This window comes from Myotis brandtii, unplaced genomic scaffold (genome assembly GCF_000412655.1).
Source record: "Myotis brandtii unplaced genomic scaffold, ASM41265v1 scaffold125, whole genome shotgun sequence".
NCBI lineage: Eukaryota > Metazoa > Chordata > Mammalia > Chiroptera > Vespertilionidae > Myotis > Myotis brandtii.
This window is the reverse complement of record NW_005354385.1, coordinates 12,453,863-12,472,575: the sequence shown is the minus strand read 5'-3', so window position 1 is coordinate 12,472,575 and position 18,713 is coordinate 12,453,863. Positions and strand designations below refer to the sequence as shown.

Genomic DNA, 18,713 nt, shown 5'->3' with positions numbered 1-18,713 from the left:
GCTGCCCCCTGTCATGCTGATCCCGGTGCCGGGAGCCTCGCTGCTCCGCTGATCCCAGTGCTGGGAGGCATATTATCCTTTTACTATATAGGATAGAGGCCTGGTGCATGGGTAGGGGCTGGCTGGTTTGCCCTGAAGGGTGTCCTGGCTCAGGGTGGGGGTCCCCACTGGGGTGCCTGGCCAGCCTGGGTGAGGGGCTGAGGGCTGTTTTCAGCTGGTCACACACTCTTCAGGGTGTGGGTCCCCACTGGGGTGCCTGGCCAGCCTGGGTGAGGGGCTGAGGGCTGTTTTCAGCTGGTCACACACTCTTCAGGGTGTGGGTCCCCACTGGGGTGCCTGGCCAGCCTGGGTGAGGGGCTGAGGGCTGTTTTCAGCTGGTCACACACTCTTCAGGGTGTGGGTCCCCACTGGGGTGCCTGGCCAGCCTGGGTGAGGGGCTGAGGGCTGTTTTCAGCTGGTCACACACTCTTCAGGGTGTGGGTCCCCACTGGGGTGCCTGGCCAGTCTGGGTGAGGGGCTGAGGGCTGTTTTCCGGAAGCGAGTGACTGAAGCTTCCAACTGCTCCTTTTTTTCTTTTTTCTTTTTTTTATTCTGGGCCAGCTTTAGCTCTGAGGCCTCGCTGCTGAAAACATCGATACAATGTTGCGGTCTGGCTGGATTTCAGTCTGGGGTTTTGTTTAGCTTCTTATTTGCAACATAGTATATAGTTGCTTAGACTTGCAGATGAGAGGCCGGCAAGTGAGGCGGGGAACGTTGGAGTCCGCAGCAAGCAAGCCTCCCTGCTCGCTTCAGTGCCTGGCTGCCGGCCGCCATCTTGGCTGACAGTTAATTTGCATATACTCACTGATTAGCCAATGAAAAGGGTAGCGGTCGTACGCTAATTACCGTGTTTCTCTTTTATTAGTGTAGATATGAGTAACTGTCATACAAGGTAAAGATGTGGTCATAGATATTCAGGTAAATGCTGTAGCCACACAAAGAAGAGAACATGGCCAGGGGCATGAGAGGGAGCTCCATGGAAATGGAGGCAGATTATCTGAGGGGAAGATTCAGTCCTTCATTCAACAACTACTTATTGAATTCCCGCCTACCCTGTACCTTAACATTGTCTCATAATAGATTCAAATAAATCTGCTTTGAAATTCTAGAACAAGTCCTCATTAACTATGTAGACTTATGCAAGTTAATAAGCCTCTGTGCCTCCGGTTTTCCATTTGCAAACTGCAAATACTAATATCTGCCTCAGATAGTTTTTGAAGTTCAACAGGGAACGGACCATATAAAATGTCTAGCACAGTATCAGGCAGATAGACAGAACGCCTTCCCTGTCCCAATGGCTTCACTTTTCTCCATGTCGAATCTCAGAGGAAAGACAGGGGTGGATGGGTGGGTGGGAAGAGATCAACCAAAGAACTTGTATGCATACATGCATAACCCATGGACACAGACAATAGGGTGGTGGAGGCCTGGGGCAGTTGGGGAGGGGGGCGCTCAAGCTATAAGGGGTCAATGGGAGACAAAAGGGGACATATGTAATACTTTTAACAATAAAAAATTTAAAAAACAAAGATAGATAGATAGATAGATAGATAGATAGATAGATAGAGAAGGCCCAGCTACAGTTCCCTCCTGGCCCCAAGGTATTTGGCCAGAGAGGAGGAACGTGGAGCCTTTCCCAGCTCAGTTCATCTTACATGGTGAGAGAGCTTTGCCAAATGGAAGAGAATGGAATGGTGAACTGGAATTTCTTAAAAGACTGGAAGATTTTCCATTCATGTTTGAGGAAGAGAGTGGGGGAGGAGCAAAGATAGATAGATAGATAGATAGATAGATAGATAGATAGATAAGGCCCAGCTACAGTTCTCTCCTGGCCCTGAGGTATTTGGCCAGAGAGGAGGAATGTGGAGCCTTTCCCAGCTCAGTTCATCTTACATATCTTACATGGTGAGAGAGCTTTGCCAAATGGAAGAGAATGGAATGGTGAACTGGAATTTCTTAAAAGACTGGAAGATTTTCCATTCATGTTTGAGGAAGAGAGTGGGGGAGGAGGGTTTGAGGGAGGGTAAGACAGGTTAGGAGAATTAGTTTAAATGTGAGCTTCGCCACTTTGGAATAGGGTGATAGTTTTTCTTCTCCAAAGGGAGAAGCAAACGAGTTGTTGAATTTCAGAACAATTTCTCTGGGAGAAAAACCACCTCTTCTCTTTCCCACACCCTATCCTTATTTTTTGGCTTTGCAAGCATCCCCACAATATGTGATTATAAATTCAGTTTATACCTGCCTTAGCCCAGTCTCCCTTTATTACACCACTTTACTGCTTCTTTGGGGCTGAGATTCTAGAATTTGGGTCAAATGTTCCATTAAGTTAACCGCTTTAGAATAGCAGTAACACTCCTGAAGCACTTCGCATCTTCATAGCCGTTCACAGACATCTCTTCTCCACTAATGAAGATGAGTTGAGTATCCATAGTATCCAAACCCAAAGCTATTTAATCACTGTCTGATGGGGGAAAGTAAGGCAAAATGCAAGGCCAACAAAACAGTACATTACATTTTAAACTTGCTGATTCAAGCTTTATAAAAATTCTTTGAACCTGCAGGCAGAACTCATGCCACAAAATTCCAGCTTCTTAAGGAAAACAGCCAAAATAAGAATCTCTAAGCAACATCTTAGGGGTGGGTGTAGCCCTTGATATTTTGGGGGTGCCTTTTAAAACATCGTTTCATTTCATTTTCATTCAAACCCACGAGAAGAAAAGAGATGATTATCCCCATATTCTAGATAAGCTTTTTTGTTTTGTGATGAATATAACCTGTTTAAGTTTTGAGTTACTAAATGTTTGTGCTGGGACTAGACCCCCTAGACCTACGGCTCCAAGTCAAAGGCTGCTGAGAAAGGAAGGATGGAGGGAACAGGTGGGAGTGCATGGGTCCCTTCCTCTTTCACCAGAGCAGCCCTATTAGTGCAAGACTTTGAGCTTCCATGTGGATTCCACAGTTCAGTTTCATCAGAATTTCATCATACAGAGCATGCGGCATCTCCTTTATTGCTCATGACCCTGCTAGATTTTGAGCTGCATTTTGAAACGGCGTTCAGCAGTACTGCAAGGCTGCACACACGGGAGGTTGTGGTTACATGCTATAATCTCTCCTCCTTGTCTGGTCCCCAACATTCCATCTTTAACACTAATTAGCTGTTCTAGTCAATGGAACCCACTAATGGCCTTTCTGTGGACCAGCTTTCTCTTGACTTGCTTTTATTCTGTGTGAGTCATACTAATTATGTTTCCTTGTTTAAGATGCGTCATTTTCACCTTTGCAGGTCTGTTTGATACGTCAGTGTGCACGCACTCAGGACTGTGAACTTCTTGCAGATGGGTGCTGCCTTATTACTGTTCTACCCAGCGTGCACCCTTATTCTTTCTCTAGTGTACACTCCCCCATTCTTTCAGGAGAAGTTCTTTGTGCAGCTTGTCTTTTTTCTTCTCTCACTCTTCCTTTTCCCCTCTCTTTAGTCTTTCTGTCAGCATAAAACAACCAAAGGTAATTCCCCTGTATCTAAAAAAATGAAACCACTCCTTCTGAAGGGAAATTAAGCAAGACAAATATCTAGTACAGAGTGACTACATTTTTTAAAAGCTCCTTTAGGTCCAGAGTCATCACAAGTCTTCAGATGCTTCATCTATAATCAGTTGCTTTTTTTATATAAGCACTCCTTGAAAATTCTTTTCTCTTTCTCATCCTTCAGAGCTCAGCTCAGATGTTACTTTCTGCAAATTCTTTACTGATACTCCGAGGCAGATTCCATCATCCTTCTGAAGTCTCCCACAGAAATCTGGACACACGGTTCCTATAGCACTTCCCACATTATGTTGCCTGCAATTAAGCATTTCTGAGTCCGTGCCTCACACTAAATTAAGAATTAGGTTTTGTTTGTTTTGTGTTGTGTTATCCTTCTGTCTCTCACAGCTCACATACAGCCTAGCCTGGTATATACTTGTAGATGCACCATTTTCTTGTTGTTGAATGTTGATTTAATTAATTAGATGATCACTCTGGATTTAAAAACAAAAGCTCACTCTTTCTCTGTTTTTATTTTGTTTTTGGAATGAGATTATCTTCTACGATACACTGAAATTCGAAGTGTACTTTTTGGCTTATGAGTTATGTGGATTTGATGACAACTTTGAGGATCTTAACTTAGAAATTATTTCTATGGGGGGAAATGTTTTATTTTTCAATATGTTCAAACATACAGATAATAATAAAATGCAGTTTTGTCCATAACTAGAAGGCCTTTTCCTTTTCCTGAAGTCTGCCCCTACTCCTGCCCCCAGAGTTTCACCCTGCTTTAGAATTTATCTCATTCTCTCTACTCTACCATGGTTTACAGTTTGGTTTTCTGTTGTGTCCCTTGCAAATACTTTGAATCCATCACTCACATATTATTTCCTGCTCAACCTACTTCTCAGAGGATACACACTATGCATTTTTCATTGTTGATTTGTCACAATGGCATCTCAAAGCACAACATGCATACATACTCAAGAAATGGTGAGTAAAACTTGTTTTCTGCACAGTTCAAAATTCAATAATTCAATGTAGAGGGATGTTGGTGTTTGATGAGATGGGAGATATTTCAGTTTCAAGTTGGAACAGCTCCTAGTTTTCCATCATTTGCCATCTGAGCTCAAAATGTCCAAATTTCAAGCTTCATCGTCTCTCTTCTCTCACTTTTCCATCTTCTATTCTTTTCTCCAGGGAAGATGAGAAATGAGATAATTATGCCAATAAAGCATTCTTTTTCACCTTTACTGTTCTTGTCTGGGTACTTCATTTTGAGATGTCAATTATTCAACACTCTAAAGAGGTCTTCTGAGCACAAAGTGTTCTAGTCGAATGATGTTAAAAGTGTTGCTTTCTGCTTTAGGCTACAGTGGTGGCTGTGTTGTCATGCGAGGAAGGAGTCCACCAGGCCGCTGGGAAGTGAAGGACTGTACGCACTTTAAAGCAATGTCCCTGTGCAAGCAGCCAGTGGAAAGCCGAGAGAAAACTGAGCATGAAGAGAGATGGCCTTTTCACCCCTGCTATTTAAGCTGGGAGTCAGAGCCGGGCCTGGCCAGCTGCTTCAAGGTGAGGTCAAGGTTACATGGGCATTCTCAATTGGACCAACATTATTTCAGTTTTGTCCATGTATCGCAAATTCTTTATTCCAGAACAGTGTTTGGCACACAGGGGTGCGCTTGATTAATATTTGTTAACTGTCTCTATCATTTCATTTGTAGTCCAAAATAATTTTTAAGATAAAAGAATGACGTATCCCTGGTGACACTGAAGTCCTCCTCATAAGGATTGATATCGGGTTCCCAGTCACTAGTGTTCTGGGTATGAAAATGATGTAATTCCATATCATGTGTAAACAAATGAATGAAGGCCTCATTACAGAATACTATACTACCATCCTGCTGCTAAGGATAGCTTTGCAGCTTGCCAGACACCTAAAGATAAAACAAATTAATACACACAGTTGATATGTATGTGTATGTATATAAATAAATGTTAAAGAAATGTCTTTTTGCAAAGCAGCTTTAGATCTTAGATTTAAATCAGCACCTACAATCTTCTTGTCAGAAATATGTATTTTTGAAATTGGATGTTTTTGTTTGACGGTTTTGTCTTTGGTTTATTTTATAAATAGAGATTTCCAAAATCAAGGGAGAAAGCTCTTTTCTGGTATGTGGGCATTTGCAAAGCATAATGAAGATGGCTTCTCTCTCTAGAGATATTGCATTTCTATAGATGGCATGAAATACCTGTCAGTGCACTCAATTTAAATATTCATGTGTATAATCCTACATTAATTTCATGCAATAATAGGCCTAGAAGTGACCTCACAGAGCAATAAGTTGAACCTTAGAAAGGAGTAAGCTGACGCTAGCGAGATGAAGTGATTTACCCAGGATCACAACTATGTATTGACAGAGTTGGAATAAACTCCTGATCTTGGAACTCCTTTTTCTACTATCTATTACCCTAACACGTCAGCAAATGTCTGGTGTGTTTGATGGGCATGATGGTAGGATTTATTAATTTAAAGTGATTTGAGAAAAGGTTCCCAAAGGAGGTGAGTTTTGACATATAATTTAAAAGATGGAAAGGCTGTGCTATGGTCCACAGGACTGGGAAACCTATTCGTTCTGGTCTCAGCAGATCAGAGCCTCGCGAAGGCTGGCACCAGAGGCTCAGGCTTAGTGTTGGGCAGTTAAAAATGAGGAGGTTGCAGAGGCACTGGATCCAGAGCTCTGAGTCTTAGATCCCTCATTCTTGATCTTAAATAAAATCAAAAGCAGACCCTCCATTCGACTGACTTCTTCCTATTACTGTGAGGACTTCTGGAAAAAAAAAAAAAAAGGACAGTTGAGAAACAGCAGAGAATTTAGGCACAACTAAGACCCGAAGACCCTAGAATTAGACCTGCCCTAGGTCCCGGGTCTCATTTTTCATTTCTTGCCATGGGTCAGCCAGATTCATGATCATTCAGCCAATTCTAATTTGTCAGAAGGCAATCTGGAGGGACAGAAATCCATGGGCTCTGGAAGCAGGGAGTATTGGGTCTAATCCTAGCTCTGCCTGTTCGTAGCTGTGTGACCTGAAATTTGTAATCTGTCTTAGTCCGACTCTCCTCATCTCTTGACAAACATTTAATAAGGGACAAGTCACAGGAAATTTAAGAGAAAAAAAAGAATCCTCAAGCAGCTTATTGATAAAAACAGTTTATTATATACTCATAAAGTTGTGAGAATAAAATGAGATAATGGTTTTACAACAGACACATTCTAATTCAATAAATGCTATTTCTTCCTACTGGCTCAAGCTTTAATAAACAATAATGACAACAATTATATTACTATTATTTCCATGTCCAGAATCAAATAGCCTTACCCTTTCTGTGACAGGGTCAACTCTTTTTTCTTTTACTATACAGGTATTTCATAGTGAAAAAGTATTGATGAAAAGAACATGGGGAGAAGCTGAAGCATTTTGTGAAGAATTTGGAGCTCATCTTGCAAGCTTTGCCCATATCGAGGAAGAGAATTTTGTGAATAAGCTTTTACATTCAAAATTTAATCGGTAAATACTTGTTAATTTTTGAAAATTACAGTCAAATGTTCTGTCTCCCAGTAATGGCTACTTAGGAATGAGTATCCCTAATATTAGTTTAAAATCTCAAGTTGTTTTAAGCCTAAACCCCATTCGTTTCTGGATATGAAAGAAAAATATACACATATAATTTTATATGTATATTGCACCAAGTTCTCATTCCATAAAACAAAGAACAAAATGACATTGTTTTGATATTTGAAATCTTTTCTGTGCCTAAAATCAGAATTTTAGAGCTTCTCTGCCAAACTCAGAAATTTTCTAGCTCAGTGATTTTCAAAGTGCTGACTGAGGAGCAGGAAGGGGCCTAGTAGGCAGAGCTCCTGGTTCCTTGCTCACTGACTCACCAGAGCAGCTCCAACCAGCTCCACTTCTAGTTATTTTGTATATAATCAAAGTTCATGTAAGATTTTGTTTGAAAAAATCAAAGTCCCACTGATTAAAAAAATAAATTCTAATCCAACCCTTATTTTACATTTGAGGAAACGTGTTCACTTATCTGCGTCCATCTTGCAAATTTACAGAATGTTTGAATTCCATAGAGTTAGAAAGTTACTTTTAAATTGGAAGGAAGCATGAGTGATCTTGAGCTACCTTCCACCCACATGCGGGAATTCCTTCTACTCCATCCCTGGGGTCATGTACTGTCTGCATGATGCCTTTCAGTTTCAGAGTGCTCCTTGGGAGAAAGAAAGCCCATTCCATTGTTAAAGGCTGGTTTCCTTCTTTTTTTTTTTTTAATTGAATTTATTGGGGTGACATTGGTTAATAAAATTATACAGGTTTCAGGTATACAAATCTACAGTACATCATCTGTATATTGTACTGTGCATTCACCACCCCAAGTCCTTCCATCACCATTTATCACCCCTTAAAAGGCTGGTTTCAAAGATCAACTTTCTAGTAAGCCAGAGCAACACAGATCAAGTCTAACCTATTTTCAAATATTTGAAGACAGCCACCATGTTCTCTTTTAGTGAGTCTTCCCAGCATTTGGCCTCTTTCTCTAGAATGTTCTTGTCAGTTCAGCACACATTTTGCGCATATCTTCTATGGAAAGGGCACTGTTATATGCACAGCAGACTTGAGAATCTAATAGGCATGACAGACAAAATCCTGCCCCCAAGAATGTTGTGGACTAAGCGGGGGTCAGGCCTCCATGGCTCTATGCATATATTTAATGAAAACAAGTTGACACCAGCTACTCTGCTCCAAGCTCTGGAAATCTGGAGTGTCTATGAAACACTTGCCTGAGTCGCAGAGAAAGTCCAGAACTGTTTTTTGAGGAACATCCTAGCCTTCCTTATAAGTTTCCTTTGGGGCAATCCCATAAGACAGTGATTTTCAGCCACGGCACACTGGTGTCCCACAAGAATTTTTAAAATATGCAATACCTGACTAGTCAGGGGCACTGACCTCTTTTCCCTTAGATTGTCAAATTAAAAAATGACAACAGCCAACACAACAATAGCTGTCCGGTGTGAATGAACAAAAATTGTACTTATTTTTTGTTAGATTGGCTATATATATGCATTGGTGTGCCACAGAATTTTAGTAATTAGTTTATGTGTACCAGGAGATGAAAAGGATTGAAAATCGCTGCCATAGGAAGGTTAATATGTAATATCTAACAAATTATTCATCTCCAAAATCTAAAAATGGCCTTAAAAGTAGGAGTCTGACACTCTCCTCAATGTGTGTGTTATAGAGTACTCTGGTGAGGGGAGGAGGCAGATCTTGTGGTTAAATATGTTTGCAAAGCAAAGTACAATCTTGGAAATTTGCCACATACATTAATATTGTAAAGGCTTCTAGACGGAAGCACTTCCTCTGACCACAAAACTGTTGTGTGTGTTTTTAAAACACTTATCAACCTCCCATAGAATTCCTAGTCTCTGCAGGAAACGCTGACCTGAGGCCAGGATTCCCAAACCTGCTGATTATCACACTCTCTGGGACACCTTTTAACACAGAACCCTCTGGTCTCACACCAGAGCTGCTGAATCAGATTCTCTGAGGTTGAAGAAAAGTTCAAGAAACTTCCTGGTGAACTGAATTGTTAGCCAGGGGTGGGGGCCACAGATCCAAGGGAGATGTGATAGTCTCTGTTGTTCTAAGTTGCAACTTTGCTTCATGACTTTAGCCAATTGCAAAATACACATGTATACTAGTACTTACATACAGTGAGCTTTGCTGTATGAAACAACCACATGCAAACTGTAAGATCCACGTTTGCTGTAAGATCAAAAATCATTTCTATTTACATAAGTTCTCACGCTTGGAATTTCTAGATGAATTTAGTGCCAAGCACTTAGTAAGTTATTGATTTTCAACATCTAATCACAAAAGTTATGCAATATATGTTTTACTTTTGCCCTGGCTGCCAGGGAGTTCAGCCAAATCTGATGCTTAGTTACAGCAAATAAACCAGTTCTCATTGTTAGCATATATACTTCCCCTTCCCGGGCACTGCTTTTCTGTTTCTATTTTATTTTTATATTATTATATGACATTATTAGAAATTATACCAGTTTAGAAATTGATGGAGAGAAAATAAATACCAGTTCTAGGAGCCAGTATATAGCAAAAAAAACTATAGAACGCTGAATTCAGTGAGGAAAGGAATAAAAAGTTATCCATAAGGAAGGGTAGTGTAGAATTCCAGCCTAAAACAAGGAGATTACCATACTTTTCTGTGTATAAGATGCTATTTTTTTCTAAAATTGTTAGAATGAAAATCGAGGGGCATCTTATACAGGGAAGTCAGCCGAGGAGGAGCTATGCAGGTACTTAGCTGCCCGTATCTTATCAAACAGGCTTCCTCCAATCACAAGCCTTATTGTTACTGATGTCAGCTGATGCCGTAATTGGAGATGGAGGTGGAAAGTGCTCAGATGCAACAGGGCCTGGAGTGTTCTGAGCCCATAAAGATGTCAAAAAATAAAAAGATAAATATTGGTAGGCGATTGTCTTACTCTGAAAAATTCAAACTGAATGTAATCAGCTATGCACAAGAGCATGGAAATAGAGCTGCAGAGAGACAATTTGGACCTCCTCCCACTGAGTGTATGATCAGACAGTGGAGAAAACATGAAGAACAACTCCTTAAGATGCCAAAAAAAAAGAGAAGACCTTAGGAGGAAACCCAGCAAAATGTTTAAAATGTTGATTTCTTAATTTTGGGTTGGAAAAGTGGGGGGCGTCTTATACATGGGAGCATCTTATACACGGAAAAATATGGTAATATGACTGGCATAAAGGTAAGGCAGCCGCCTCACTTTCCCACTGTCTTAAACCTAAGACGTAATCATGGCCAAGGTGCCCCCCGGAACCCCCACCTCCCAGCCCAGTGACCTCAGGTTTTCTAAGTCACATTTTACTGTCTTTTGTGTCATTCAGGCAGGGGAGCTGGAATATCTGAGAAAGGGGCTCCAGCATAGAGCATCTCTGCATAAGGAAAATACAGCACCTGTCGTGACTTTTGAACTGATAAATCTTGAATTCTCCAACACTGTTCTCAGAACACGAGCGTAGTGAGATGGCTCGTTGTACAACCAGGCGTTATTGCTTGCTTGCTTGCTTGCTCGCTTGTTTGCTTGCTTGCTTGCTTGAATCCTCTGGGGCGTGACGTGTTTGTCCTCCGCCTTATAGGAAGGAAGATGGTTCTCTGTGAAGCTTCTCGCCATGTCTAACCCAGTGGTGACTGCTGAAGCTAACCCCCCATGCCTCAGGCTGATTCGCCATGGAAACATTTCTGTTGGGATCTGAACAAAAACCCCAAACATGCCGTGTGCCTTTTATTAAACAGGAGTGATGGCCATGAACCTTCAGAGAACACATGAGCGTGTGACAAAAGAGCCACAAATCAAAGCATTTCAAAGTAGTATAAATAGTACAGTAGAGCCAAGTCCAAAATCTCTTACCAGCTTGGCTCTCATGTGTTCCGGGCCTGATTGAAGGGTGTTGCCCTTCCTAACGAACATGAGATGCCATGTTCTCAACAGGGGCTGGCTTCTCCCCCAACTGCACATCACCGATGAGCACAGCACAGACCAAGAGAAATGGGAAGCGAGGCTAACTCTCCTCTCAGTTCATTTCAGACCTCAGGTTTTGCACATGGACAATGTTCTGACATGTTTATCTGACTTGATCAACCCGGCCCGCAGCATCAGCTGCTTCCTGCCCGCATCAGTACTGACTTGAGCCTTTTTCATACTGTGGTGAATTCAGTGGGGAAGGCCAAGTTTCTGTTTCTTCTTTTCACAGGACAGAGGAAAGGCAGTTCTGGATCGGATTTAATAAAAGAAATCCCCTGAATGCTGGCTCTTGGGAGTGGTCCGATGGAACCCCTGTAAGTCTTTCCGACCCAGAGAAAAGGCAGTGAATTCAAAACAGGTGGCCCTGGAGCCACTTGATAGATCAAGCAAATGAACCTGGAAATAATGACCCTATTTCCCATGACTCAAACCCAAACCAGAAACTACACCAGACCTTCGTGCCAGAGGAGTTATTTCAGGAATGCCTGGGAAACCTTGGACAGCCAGCTAGTTGTGAGGCCAGATAGTTTTGTAGGAGCTTATCCTGAAAAGGATCAAAATCTCCAGAAAGGTCCTCACACCATCTACCGTGTGAAGAGTCCCCAGCAAAGAAGCCACTGTTCTTTGAAACATCACCAGGCTTCCTTTACCCCACCCTCCCTCTCCTGCTTGGCTCCTTAGTGTGTGAATGCAGGACCCTCAGCCATGCCACAAGGAAAAGAGCCAGTTTCATTTTATCTCCCTCTGAAAGGACGGAAATGCCAGTCTTAAAAATATCACCTCCTTCTCAGCCAGAGCGAGTCATTAGGAAAGAGAAAGACTTGCTTTTCGTCAGCTTCATACTTGTAAAACGCCTGTGTAAAGGAAAGGGGGAACTTACCACTACGTATTTTTTCGGGTTCAATGAGGAATGCTCACATTTTTCTGAAGAGGATAGGGAAAAAAACAGGAGCAGTATCCCAGATTGAAATAGAGTCCATCCGAGGGCACAGGCAGAATCAAGTTGTTCGCTGCACCTGTGAAATGGGGAGGCTAGCAATAGCCTATAGCGAGCACTTGCTGCAGCTCCTGTTCATTGAGCTATAACTCCCTTCTCAGTTTTGAGCTGAGTGCAGTCCTGCCTGCATGGACTCATTCCATCCTTACAACAATTCAATGCAGTGAGGACTGAAATGATTAACTAGTTTGCCTAAAATAATACATAGGAGAGCCAGCACTGGTACATGGGTTGCCTGCCTCCAAAGCCACAATATTATAATGTTTCCTAGTTGGCAACATACCAGTAGCTAAACTTTGAAATAGTAGCGATCAACAGAGAAATAGGAACTCTGCGTCCACAACAGAGAGAGCATTCAAATTTGTGTCAAGGAAGAGATCTATGGAAAAGCTATACACTTACAGTGAGAAGAAAATAATAAAGGCATGCTAGTTAAAAAATTAAAGTTTCCACCCATGTACTGCTTCTTTAAAAAGGGCATCAGGACTAGAGAGTGGGAAGAGATCTTAAAGATCACCCAGCCTCACCCATCTATTTTGCTGATGAAGAAACAGAGGCCCAGAAAGCAGAAGGGGCATAACAGGATTGATCTGACCCCAACCTGACGTTGGGTGATTAATGTCAATATAGTGTTTAAAAACATGGAACAGAATAACAGATCTCAGTGTGTGGGGGCAGGGGTATTGGGGAACAGGAAGAGATTAAAAAGAACATATATGCATATATGCATAACCCATGGACTCAGACAGTAGTATGGGGAAGGTCTGGGGTGGGGTGGGGGTTGTGTGGAAGGGGACAAAAAGGGAGAAAATCAAAGACACCTGTAATACTGTCAATAAAAAAAAATTTAATGATGTGTGCTCCATAGAGATTGAGAACACTCCATTTCATTTTAGTAAAACAAACTCATTAGTAATGGGAGAGAAATAGACAATTTGGTTCAGAATAAAGGAGACAAAGCCATGAAACAGGACACTGAGTCCTTCCTCACTCCCCACTAGATACAATGAATATTCGACCTCATGCTGTTCTCTGAGTCAGAGCTCACATATGTTTAAGTTAGATGAACTGTTGCATGACTGTGTACATGTTTGAAGAGGAGTACAAGTGATTTCAAAGCATCATCTTTTTCCCAAAAATTTCACCCTAATTTCACTTGTGGTTCATCCACTCTTCTACCAGATAGTCATTAAATCATTGAAAGTGTTGAGTCTTTATTGAATACCCCTGTTGTGTGATAATTCATGGAAAGTGTTGGATAGTTTCCTGATTCAAGCTAGTGGTGACTTAGAATTTAGTGATTAGGAACTAAAAGCTTAGTGTCTGTACAAAACAATCTACACCAAAGGTGAGACCCAAATCTGACAAGTCCCTGAGCCTCTTAAGAAGTTTACTCAGGATCCAATGGTAGCTAGCCTAATCCTGCTAGTGAGGAAATAGTGCAAGTTCAGAAAGAAGCATGCATCTGCTTTGCTCATCTGGAGAAAGGAGTAGCATGCCTCTTTTTAAGAAAAGATCATCCTTAAGAAAAATTTCTAAAATTGGATTCACTTGTTCTTCACAAATGGGGGACAACCTTTAACTGGAATCATATCCAGACCTTTCTAGAGCTTCCCCAGAAGTCTACCACAGTTTCTTTACAAGGGTGTCTTTTATGATCTTTTGAAACTTTTTGTGGGGGAATCGTCATTAAGGAATAATGAACTTCATCTGCTGCAGGTTGTCTCTTCATTTTTAGACAATACTTATTTTGGAGATAATACCAGAAATTGTGCTGTTTATAAAGCAAATAAAACATTGCTGCCCTCGCACTGTGGTTCCAAGCGTGAATGGATATGCAAAATTCCAAGAGGTAAAAATAGTAACAAGATCTTTACTATATGTTTGCTTTTTAAAAATATATAGCATTTTCCCAAGTGAAGAGTTACAGGGATCTTAAATGCAAGTATCTTGGATCACAACCAGTACCCTTCATGATGACCCAAACTGCACTATTTTAGCAAAGAACAAATCATAGGGGAAATTTTTAAAAATGACACTAGTGCAGTATGCTACGTTAGTTAATAGGAAGTGAGGATAAATGACCATATCATATTGTGTTTTGCGAGTACAATCTGGAAGAAATGTCATGGTGACATTACAATCAAACAAAATTACTTGTCAAATGAGTGAGTGAAAGCACCTAGAATACTGTGTGACACACAGTAGGCCCTCAGCAAGTGTTCACATCCTTCCATCTGTAAGCAGAGCCTCCTCCTCAAGTATGAGAACTAACCATATTTCAAATAACACAACGTACTTGGTTTTTAAATGGTCTTTCAAAAGACAAAGTACAAAATATTGTGTTTAGAGCTGAAATAAGTCAGAGGTAGCACGTCTGTGAAGAGTGGTTACTCAGGGTGGTTTGCTTTCACTTTACAGATGTGGAACCCAAGATTCCCCCCTGGTACCAGTACGGTAAGAACTATCCTGGCAGTTCTTGAACTTCAAATTATGTGCTACTATATACCATTACTGTATTATTACAGTTCAGCAGTTGAGCCTCTTTTCTTAGTCAATCTAGGACTAATTTGTTCAAATTAACAAATAATCAGTAAATAATCAAATTGATAAATGTTATTAAATATGATTCATGACCAATATCATAGCTTAACTCCATTTTCAGTGCCTGTGATTTTGAAATATGCATCTATCCCAGACCTCTGAATGCAAATGAAAGTTTCTTATATGAGGCAGAACAAGAAAAGTGAGCAAGTTATATATTCATTCATGTATGTTTAAATATACTTATTTAAACACACAATTTTTTCAATGCTGAGTAACCAAATTATGAATTTGGGGTTCATTATGGCCTATCTTATTTAAGGCTGCACTATATTGGTCAATACTTTCTGCATTATTTGCATTGTTTATTTTTCTTTCAGATGAACCCTGGCTCTTTTATCAGGATGCAGAGTACCTTTTCCATACCTATGCCTCCGAATGGTCCGACTTGGAGTTTGTCTGTGGCTGGCTGGGCGGTGATCTCCTCACAATTCATTCTGCACATGAGCAAGAATTCATCCTCAGCAAAATAAGAGTGGTACTTGAATCCATTTAACCATAAGAAATTTAGAGCCAGCTCCTTCTTCTGTCCTTGGGGGATTTTTTAACTTTGACTTCAGACATTTATTAAGTTTCATTAAAAGCCATAGATTTTTGAGAATTGGTTTTTCCCTGTTATAGAGATAAAGAGAAAATAATGAAAACATGAGTTTATAATGTTGGTCAGTCATTTCACCCCTTTTATTCATTACTAGCAACAATAATGAATGAGTAGAATGTTATTGCTTTTATGAGGTTCATTCAACACATATTTATTCAGAGTCTATTCTACTAGGAACTAGGCTCTATCAGTGATTAAAATAGACCAAAACTCCTGCCCTTTTGGAGATTACGGTCTAGTTTGGGGGAAAAGACTGTAATCAATACAAGTTAATAGAATCACACAGAGTTCTATAAAAAGATGGATGGATAAATGGCATGGAGGAAAATAAAGCACAAATGTGGGACAACGAGTATCTGGGAAATACGTGGCTGTTTTAAAGTTACAACAGTACAGCCCCAGCTGGGTGGTTCAATGGTTGGAGTGTCATCCCATATACCAAAAGGTTGCAGGTTCAATTCCCAGGCAGGGCACATACCCAGTTTGCAGGACTGATCCCCGGTCAGGGTGCTTAAGGAAGGTTGTTTCTCTCTCACATCAGTGTTTCTCTCGCCCTCCCTTCCTCTCTCTAAAATCAATAAACATATCCTCATGTGAGGATTAAAAATGATAATAAAATAAAAAAAATTTAAAAGTTACAACAGTACAATATTTTTACTTATAAGAGTATAATATTTTTAAGTTTGAAAAGTCGCAATATACAGAAAATGGTAAGGTGTGGTTTTCCATTTCAACTTAAGATAGAAAAAGACTACACTTACTCTTTGGAGGACCTAAGCTAATTAGAAATCAGCATACCACATTTTTATATTCTTTTATACGGAGAATATTAATGTCTTCAATTGTGGTTGTATGCTAAAATTTAAAACAGCCATTTTTCTTGTTGGATTTTTAGCTTGTCCTGTGAAGTTCTCTTCCATATCGCAGGTTATGATGTGCCATGTGGAGGATCACCCTGCTATCACTGAGGTGGTAATAAACATGCCACTTAAGATGCAGTAGTTACAATTTCTCTTTGAAGGTCCTGAATTGGGGCAGTGAGCAATCAGGCCGTGATTTCCACTGTTGTTGCACATGAGACCTCTTTAGAGTGAATGAAGGTGTCATGGGTCTCCCACCGAGTTCACAGCCAGTCTCAGTGAACCCATTGCAGAGCCTGACAATGGGATCTGAATTCAGCATGGATGCATACGTCCATGAAACAACACCTCAGGGATACAAAATTATCCTCGCTCCATCTTGCATTGTCCTCAAATTGCTGATATGGCAGATAGCCATGCTGTTTAAGGAGTAAAAATACCTGTTTATAAATTAGAATGTTAGCGAGATATGAGGTACTGTTTTATAATGACCTGAAATTCATATATACATATATATATATATCTTGATGTGTATTCTCAAGTCTTTATAGAAGAAATGGAAGTGCAAATTTAAATATATGCCTTCAAAATAAGTTTTTAGCATATAAAATTGAGTTACATTTTACACACACAGCACACAAAACAATAAAGTATATTGATTTAGAAGTCTCAGAGAAATCCTTACTGCCTCTTCTTCTTTTATAATTGAGGAGGGAGTTTCAATTTCCTGGGTCAGAAGTCTAGTGTTACACCTGTTCTAACGTGTTTGTGTGTGCATGTGCACATGCGTGCGTGTGTTTGGATTTTATTGTACTGAGATCTGTATGATAAATAATAGTGTAAGATTAAAAAAACATATAAAGGATCATATTTTAGTTGTCAAACACTGGAAATTCTCCAGTATTCTTTTGTCCTATATTGTCTCACTACGTGATTGGAGAGGGGAGGGTGCTAATACTCAGACTAATCCCTCAATTTCAAAATCTTTCCACTATTGATGTCTTTGTACCTTGAATTGTTTTTCAAATAGAGTGACATATACAATGAGCTTCTATAGGCTCATTAATGAAAATTTCATAAATCACTGAGAAGATAAACCACTAAATTCTTAGCAAAAAAAAGGAATTGACATTGTATTTTACTTTACCATATTGCTTTTTAAATCCCTATTCTGAGAGAAAATTTACTTTTAAATACATAGGAAACTTTGCAATTAAGATAGTGCATGTTGTATGAATATTCAATATTTGATTCTAATTTCCTTCAAAATGAGGAGGAAATATCTTAGAATAATAAAGCTTCAGGTTTTCTCAAGATGGTAGGCCTTAGTGTACTCTTCTTTAGATAATTGGGTAAAATACTGAAGAATAGAAAGCTATTACCAGCAACCCCATTAATCTTACTAATGGAAAGGGAAAACAAGTAGAGTAAATGCTGACATTTTCCTTTTTTTAAAAAATAGTTGTCAAAGTATGGTGTAAATTGGTGGATTGGACTTCGAGAAGAAAGAGCAAATGGTGAATTCCGGTATGGACCTAGATTAATTAGCATTTAATTTTGTTTGACAGATTTTATTTGCCGAATGATTGGGCTAGATCTTAGTGATCAATTTGTTGAGTAGCCTTCAAGCATTATCTTTAGCTTATAAATTTCCTTTTCCCTAACCTAACACATGAGTATTTCTTTTAATTTAATAAAATGTTATGCCTTCAGCCCTGACCAGGTGGTTCCGTTGGTTGGAGTGTCCTCCCATACACTATGCGAGTTCTATTCCCAGTCAGGACACATATCTAGATTGCGTGTTCAATCCCCAGTCCAGATGCATAGGAGAGGCAATGGATCAATGTTTCTCTCTCACATCAATGTTTCTGTCTCTCTCTCTCTCACCCTTCCTCTCTCTTTAAAATTAATAAAAACATATCCTGGGTGAGGATATATATATATATATATATACACTAGAGGCCCGGTGCACAAAAATTTGTACACTCGAGTGGGGGGGGCCCTCAGCCCAGCCTGTGTCCTCTCGCAGTCTGGGACCGCTCGGGAGATGTCCACCTGCTGGCTTAGGCCCGCTCCCTGGGGGATCGGGCCTAAACTGGCAGTCAGACATCCCTCTGGCAGCCTGGGAGCCCTTGGGGGATGTCCACTTGCCAGCGGGGAGCAGGCCTAAACTGCAGTTGGACATCCTTAGCGCTGCTGAGGAGGCGGGAGAGGCTTCCGCTATCACCGCTGTGCTGGCAGCCGTCAGCCTGGCTTGTGGCTGAGCAGAGCTCCCCCTGTGGGAGCACACTGACCACCAGGGGGCAGTTCCTGCATTGAGCATCTGCCCCCTGGTGGTCAATGTGTGTCATAGTGACTAGTCATTTGCAGTCATTCTGCTGTTAGGGTCAATTTGCATATTACCCTTTTATTATATAGGATTGCATATTACCCTTTTATTATATAGGAGATTA

The 18,713-nt window shown here is 40.5% G+C and overlaps 1 protein-coding gene across 2 annotated transcripts in view; it reads left to right on the top strand.

Moving 5' to 3' along the window:
* Positions 1-18,713, top strand: part of PLA2R1 (phospholipase A2 receptor 1, 180kDa) — a 108,957-nt gene that overhangs the window by 67,706 nt on the left and 22,538 nt on the right. For both annotated transcript variants that reach the window (XM_005859355.2, XM_014534112.1), the window contains 7 exons: positions 4,931-5,133; positions 6,986-7,131; positions 11,428-11,512; positions 13,915-14,047; positions 14,617-14,652; positions 15,120-15,277; positions 17,723-17,787. In XM_005859355.2, the coding sequence (XP_005859417.1) occupies positions 4,931-5,133; positions 6,986-7,131; positions 11,428-11,512; positions 13,915-14,047; positions 14,617-14,652; positions 15,120-15,277; positions 17,723-17,787 (826 nt within the window). The remainder of the gene's footprint in view (positions 1-4,930; positions 5,134-6,985; positions 7,132-11,427; positions 11,513-13,914; positions 14,048-14,616; positions 14,653-15,119; positions 15,278-17,722; positions 17,788-18,713) is intronic.